The following is a 6,627-nucleotide window of genomic DNA, read 5'->3' as shown; positions in this document are numbered from 1 at the left end:
ACCCTCGAAATGCGAAACAATATTTTCTCATTCTTATTTCCGAAAACTAGTCCTCAAATATTCCAAGTAGCATAAAGCGGAATTGTGAAGGGGGGGGGGATAGCATCGGTAGGGCTGGTCTTCATTGTATTGATATAATAATATATATAATAATATACCTCTGTAGAAAACCTGGAATATTTCATCCATGATCAGACAAAGGTTGCAAGGGTACCGTTGTGAATAGAACATACCACTCTTCAAATGAATTGTCACATGAAATTACGTCAACAGTCTTTTTAAAGCTCATTCTTTGTTAAATGTGGATGACCTTGTGTGTACTTTATCACTCCTGTATGCTGAGTCCATTAGCGCCTGATCCAATCAGGATTCAGTCATGTGTTAGGTGTCAATTCTGAACCAATAGAAATAGTATGGCAATAACATCTATCTTTCTATCTATCTCATTATCCAATTAGAGTTATGAATCCTTAAAATTAAATCTGCGCTATCAGTAAATGGAAATATTTACTTCTACTGAAACTAAATTGGTATATAACTTAGAAAACCAAACGGTCGGCTATAAGAGAATTTATTTAATGTACACAAATTTATTCTGAAATATACTCGGTTTCAGTGGCTAAAAACTAGTCGAAACAATAATGTTCTTTTTTTGGGAGGAGGAGAGGGTTTTTGATAAATATTTTGAAATAATGAATTATTTTACCTCGCTCCATGTTATCATTATATGTGTATTGTGTAACTATATAGCTCTGGACAACCTGCGACTGAGATCTGTATACTGGGTTCAATTTCATGTTTCGGTTCAAGTCCAGTTTCGGTTGCATTTGTTTAAAAACAACCAATGTACAGCCACCGAAAATGAGTTCATTGTATAAATGAGTTCATTGTATATTACAGAATTTGGTGAATTCTTATGGTCTTACCTTACCTGAGAAAACATTTTTTATTTAACTTTTTCTACTTTTCAGATAAAAAATGAATAAAAATAAAGAAACAGAGAAGAAATAAGAAGAAGTATAGAAAACTAATTAAATAGATACAGCGACTATAAGAAGCAGAAACCCTGCAGTGAACAGAAAAAAGGATCATTGAAACCAGACAAAGAATCAGCTGAACGGAAAATTGTACAAATTAAAGAAAAAATGGAATCTTTTCAAAATTTTACTGTCTGTCCCTGGGTCTGAAAATAATGCTGCTCTGGTTAGGTGAGTTGAGTAATGTGTAGACAATGTTATTATTTTCTTAGATCAAAGTTTAGACAATTTCATTCTAAATTCACTGATTTAGAAAATTCGAAAATTGTTAAAATAATTTGCTAACACTGATTTTGCCTCATTGCATGGCCGGATATATTAATGATTGTGTACGCTGTTTTGGGACGAGGGGGGGGGGATACTAGAAAAATCGGATACTAGGATGGATCAAATTGATTAATCAGTTTTATTTCGATCCTAGGTCTGTAAATCCAGATTCCAGATGAGATGCTTAAACCAAATATTCACAATGTTAAACAAAAAAAAATCATTTATAAACTATGGTCAAATCAGTATTATTTTATAGATTTAAAGAATATTTCCTTTAAGAGTAACAATTTGCTAAGGAAAGGAGGGGACCAATGCTAATTGTGTTTACAGTGATATTAAAAATATCTAATTTATGAAACAGACAATTTATTATTTTTCTTAATGATACTTTTGATTTATATTACTCTTTCTAATGATATTAATTCAAGGCACAATTTGGTATTTATTTCTTTTCTTTTCCTCCACTTTACTTTGGTAAACACCACACAGGGTTTAAGTTGTTTCTCTAGGTACCCTGTGTATACTGGGTAGTGTAGGAGGAAGGGTTTAAGTTCTGTTTCTCTAGGTACCCTGTCTGTACTGGGTAGTGAAGGAGGAAGGATTTAAGTTCTGTTTCTATAGGTACCCTGTGTATACTGGGTAGTGTAGGATGAAGGATTTAAGTTCTGTTTCTCTAGGTACATTGTGTATACAGAGTAGTGTAGGAGGAAGGATTTAAGTCCGATTTCTCTAGGTGCCTTGTGTATACTGGGTAGTGTAGGAGGAAGGGTTTAAGTTCTGTTTCTCTAGGTACCCTGTGTATACAGAGTAGTGTAGGAGGAAGGAATTAAGTTCTGTTTCTCTAAGTACCTTGTGTATACTGGGTAGTGTAGGAGGAAGGGTTTTAAGTCCGGTTTCTCTAGGTACCCCGTGTATACTGGGTATTGTAGGAGGACGGGTTTAAGTTCTGCTTCTCTAGGTACCCTGTGTATACTGGGTAGTGTAGGAGGAAGGGTTTAAGTTCTGCTTTTCTAGGTACCCTGTGTTTACTGGGTAGTGTAGGAGGAAGGGTTTAAGTTCTGTTTCTCTAGGTACCCTGTATATACTGGGTAGTGTAGAATGAAGTGTTTAAGCCCTGTTTCTCTAGGTACCCTGTATATACTGGGTAGTGAAGGAGGAAGGGTTCAAGTTCTGGTTCTCTAGGTACCCTGTATATACTGGGTAGTGTAGGGGGAAGGAATTAAGTTCTGTTTCTCTAGGTACCCTGTATATACTGGGTAGTGTAGGGGGAAGGGTGGAGGAGAAGAATCCTCCGACAAGTCCTGTATCTGTGGTCAGAATCGTAGCACAGACTGGAGAGGATGTTAGGTAAAAAACTGAAAAGAAAAATTTAATATTGTTTTAACATTTAATGTCACCTTTTCATTAATCAGGGCAAAATTTTGTATATTTTTTGAAGTTGATTTAACACAGACTTATAATCGACTAGAAGATCGTGTTTGATATCAGATGAGCGGGGGAAGTTGGTTAATGGGTGATTTTAAGACGGATTTAGTATAATGAGTCAGTAATGTGATATTTCAAGATGCAATACTCAGTCAAATTTGTCAAAATTTCATTGTAAAACAGTTTAAGAATTCAACACACAAAATATTAATCTTAAGTGGAATTGAAAAAATGGTTTGAGTTGTGCTTTTTTGCGTGACGCGGCTGGATTTTTTAAAATCACACTTTAAAGGCCCTAAATATACCATTTAAAAAATGTTTTGCCCGGAAGAGTCAAGTGTGGTGGTACGGAAGGGGAAATAGTGGTGGCTCATGGCTGCCGGAAGAGAAAAAGCTAATATGTAGCACGGAAGGGGAAATAGTTGTGGCTCATGGCTGCCGGAAGAGAAAAAGCTAATATGTGGCACGGAAGGGGAAATAGTGGTGGCTCATGGCCGCCTGCCTTCCCCCGCTCATCAGAAAAATAAAATAAATAACAAATACAGGTGTTACCTATAAACTGTGGAATAAGAAGACTGATTTATCTGATTTGAAGTGAAATGAGATTTCGTACACTACACATTGCACAATAACTGTGTTTTACATTCATTGGCCTATTTGAAATCATAATTTGAGTCTCACAGCTGTCTTTCTATTCCACAGCTTTATGGGTCTCATTGTAAATTATAATACAAAAATCATTATTTTTGACTAATATAATTTATTTATATAAGAGTTAGATAATTAAAATTTGAAATCTTGATATTTTCGTCTTATTTAAAGGTGCAATGGAAGACCACATCTTAGAAATCTCAAGTTATTGATAGAAGTATTTTTTATTCTAACTTTTAATCAAATCACTAAAAAAACTTTGTAATTTTGAAGATTAAAAACTATCTAAAATTTTTTTTCTTCATCGGGACACCTTTTTTTCATTTGCTTAAAAATTCAAAAGTTTTTTTTCAGAATATCCTGCCCTGTCGAGGGGAAACCAAATCCTTATGTGGAGTGGAGTAAAGAGGTACTATTTTTTAATTAAAGGGACTGATCTTGTATTTTTAATTAAAGGGACTGAACTCGTATTCTTAATTAAAGGGACTGAACTCGTATTTTTAATTAAAGGGACTGGACTCGTAATTTTAATTAAAGGGTCTGAACTCGTATTTTTAATTAAATTGACTGAACTCGTATTTTTAATTAAAGGGACTGAACTCGTATTTTTAATTAAAGGGACTGAATTCGTATTTTTAATGAAAGGGAATGATCTCGTATTTTTTATTAAAGGGACTGAACTCGTATTTTTAATTAAAGGGACTGAACTCGTATTTTTAATTAAAGGGACTGAGCTCATATTTTTAATTAAAGGGACTGAACTCATATTTTTAATTAAAGGGACTGAACTCGTATTTTTAATTAAAGGGACTGAGCTCATATTTTTAATTAAAGGGACTGAACTCATATTTTTAATTAAAGGGACTGAACTCGTTTTTTTTATTAAAGGGACTGATCTCGTATTTTCAATTAAAGGGACTGATCTAGTATTTTCAATTAAAGGGACTGAACTCGTAATTGTAATTGAAGGGACTGAACTCATATTTTTAATTGAAACTCCATTTACAGATTTCGGGTTACAACGGTAACCTGAAAAGTGTGTATAAAAAAGAATGAAGTATCCATGTTTTTAAAATTGAAAGTTGATTATGTTCTATGTTGTTTCACTGTAAAAGTTCGTTGGTGTTTTCTGCTAACGTAATAATGGAGGATATCGGTAGAATTAAACACTTTTTTAGAAAGCAAACGATATCTTTTACATTTATAGTACACGTCATTTCAACAAAATTAACTTTAACATTGAACTCGGATTAAATTTTTATGTTTCAGATTATATTTTTTCATAAAGATAAAGAAAAATTACATTAAAAAGAATTAATTTTGATTAAGAATCAATCAATTCTCTTCTGATCAATTCAATCTTATATCATTAGACTTTGATTCTTCCTATTATTGTTATTATTGTTAGTATTGTTATTATTGTTATTAGGGCACAATAATAGATTACTCCTGGACTAGATATAAAACACACAGAAAATATTTGAAGATCAAACAAGTAACAAAGGAAGATGCAGGGGTGCTCATGTGTAAAGGTAAGTTTTAAAAATATAGAATATAAAATAAATAATTACGATTGTATTGATCAAATAATAAAAAAATAAATGAAGTATTTTCAGTCTCAAAATAATTGTAAAAAGTATTGTTAATAATAACAGTAATTAAATTCTTTTCCTAATTTCGTATTTTTTACTATTCACTTGAAAAGGGAAGATGCATTAAATTTTTTTGAACAAGTAACTCAGCAACCTGAGATAGAACTCACTGAGAATGGCAAATTAAACTTTCTAAAGGAGGAAGGTTTGCAAAACTACAATAAACCATGACAAAGTGATGAATAGAATGGTAATATTTTTTAATAAACAATGTTTTTCTAAAAATAAAAATGTGCTTCAAATCCCCGTGGAAGTACAATTACTTCCTATAAGGCCTCAACCTCAGACAAACTGGGATTTCGTCTGCTTTTAATAATAATAACAATATTAACAACTAGCTAAAACACCGGCCTTGCCCGTGGTAAAAAATTATCTAGAATTTTAAAAAATGTGATTTTCAAAAAAAAAATTGGATTTTTGAAAAAAGATTATTTCTATTTTTTATCCTATGTTACCCCCAGGGTACTCAAGGGTTTCCTCAAAAAAATTCACCCCATTCGGTAAAGCCGTTTGGCTATCTATAGCTAACATAATGATAACAATTATGAATGATAATGATGATAGTAACAATTAAAAACAATTTTAATACTATAAATCAGTATAGAAATAATAATCTAAAATAAGAGAAATAAATGCTGATTGAGTCCAACTCCAAACCTCCTGGATACCATCTCTGGACCCCCCCCCCCCCTAAAGTCTAGGATCAATCATGAATGACAGCCATTTATGGCTTGATTGTTTTTGTTTCGAATCATGAGTGTCCTCAAAAAATTTCAGCCCAATCGGTCCAGCCGTTTAGCCGGCTATAGGCAACGTATATTTGAACGTCTTGTTTTATTATATAGATAGCTAAAGAATGTATAATTGTAATAAATTTTTTCTTAGCAAAAATAAATAATAAATAGTAATAAATATAAAAGTTCTTAAAAGAATGGAAGAAATGCAGAGTTTTCTAATATTATTCTATGGCCGAAATGTCGGAAAAAAATGTTTCTATATTTGAAAATGTCGAATGAATACTAAATACTGACTCCGCAGTATTATTTTCTATGCAAATTGCAAGCTAGGCTTTGTTTTCAAACAATAAGAAGAAAATACAACGTCCCCCCCCCCCCGCTTCATCAGATAAATCTAAAATATCCCCCCTGTAAATCTAAAAATCCCCCCTGTAAATCTAAAAATCCCCCTGTAAATCTAAAAATCCCCCTGTAAATCTAAAAATCCCCCCTGTAAATCTAATAATACCCACTGTAAATTAAAAAAATCCCCCCTGTAAATTAAAAAATCCCCCTGTAAATCTAAAGAAAAACTTGTAAAAGTTACAAGCAAAGCTTAAAATTTTTTTGATCTGACCCTCCGTTCCTTTAACAAAACTTTAATTTTGAATTTTGTTAGATTTTCTTTATCTTTCATTTTTTAGTTTTTTACTTCTAAAGGATTAAAAGTATTTACTTAAAGTCTAAGTTCAGTTTTTTCTTTTAAACTTTTCTCTTTAGAATTTATTCATTAAATGACGACACAACTAAAATAAAAGAAATAATTAACGTTGAAATTAATTTAATTCATTAAAGATGTCAAATTAACAAACTTCT

At 32.1% G+C, this 6,627-nt stretch overlaps 1 protein-coding gene across 1 annotated transcript in view; it reads left to right on the top strand.

Annotated features, from left to right (window-relative positions):
* The first annotated feature begins 975 nt into the window (after positions 1-975).
* LOC111697992 (fibroblast growth factor receptor-like 1) overlaps positions 976-6,627 on the top strand; it is a 30,636-nt gene continuing 24,984 nt past the window's right edge. Inside the window, exons 1-4 of the mRNA XM_023468196.1 lie at positions 976-1,208; positions 2,546-2,654; positions 3,738-3,792; positions 4,813-4,915. Of these exons, the coding sequence (XP_023323964.1) occupies positions 1,193-1,208; positions 2,546-2,654; positions 3,738-3,792; positions 4,813-4,915 (283 nt within the window). The 5' untranslated portion in view covers positions 976-1,192. The remainder of the gene's footprint in view (positions 1,209-2,545; positions 2,655-3,737; positions 3,793-4,812; positions 4,916-6,627) is intronic.

This window comes from Eurytemora carolleeae, unplaced genomic scaffold (assembly GCF_000591075.1).
Source record: "Eurytemora carolleeae unplaced genomic scaffold, Eaff_2.0 scaffold296, whole genome shotgun sequence".
Taxonomy (NCBI): domain Eukaryota; kingdom Metazoa; phylum Arthropoda; class Copepoda; order Calanoida; family Temoridae; genus Eurytemora; species Eurytemora carolleeae.
This window is presented reverse-complemented; position numbering and strand designations above follow the sequence as displayed.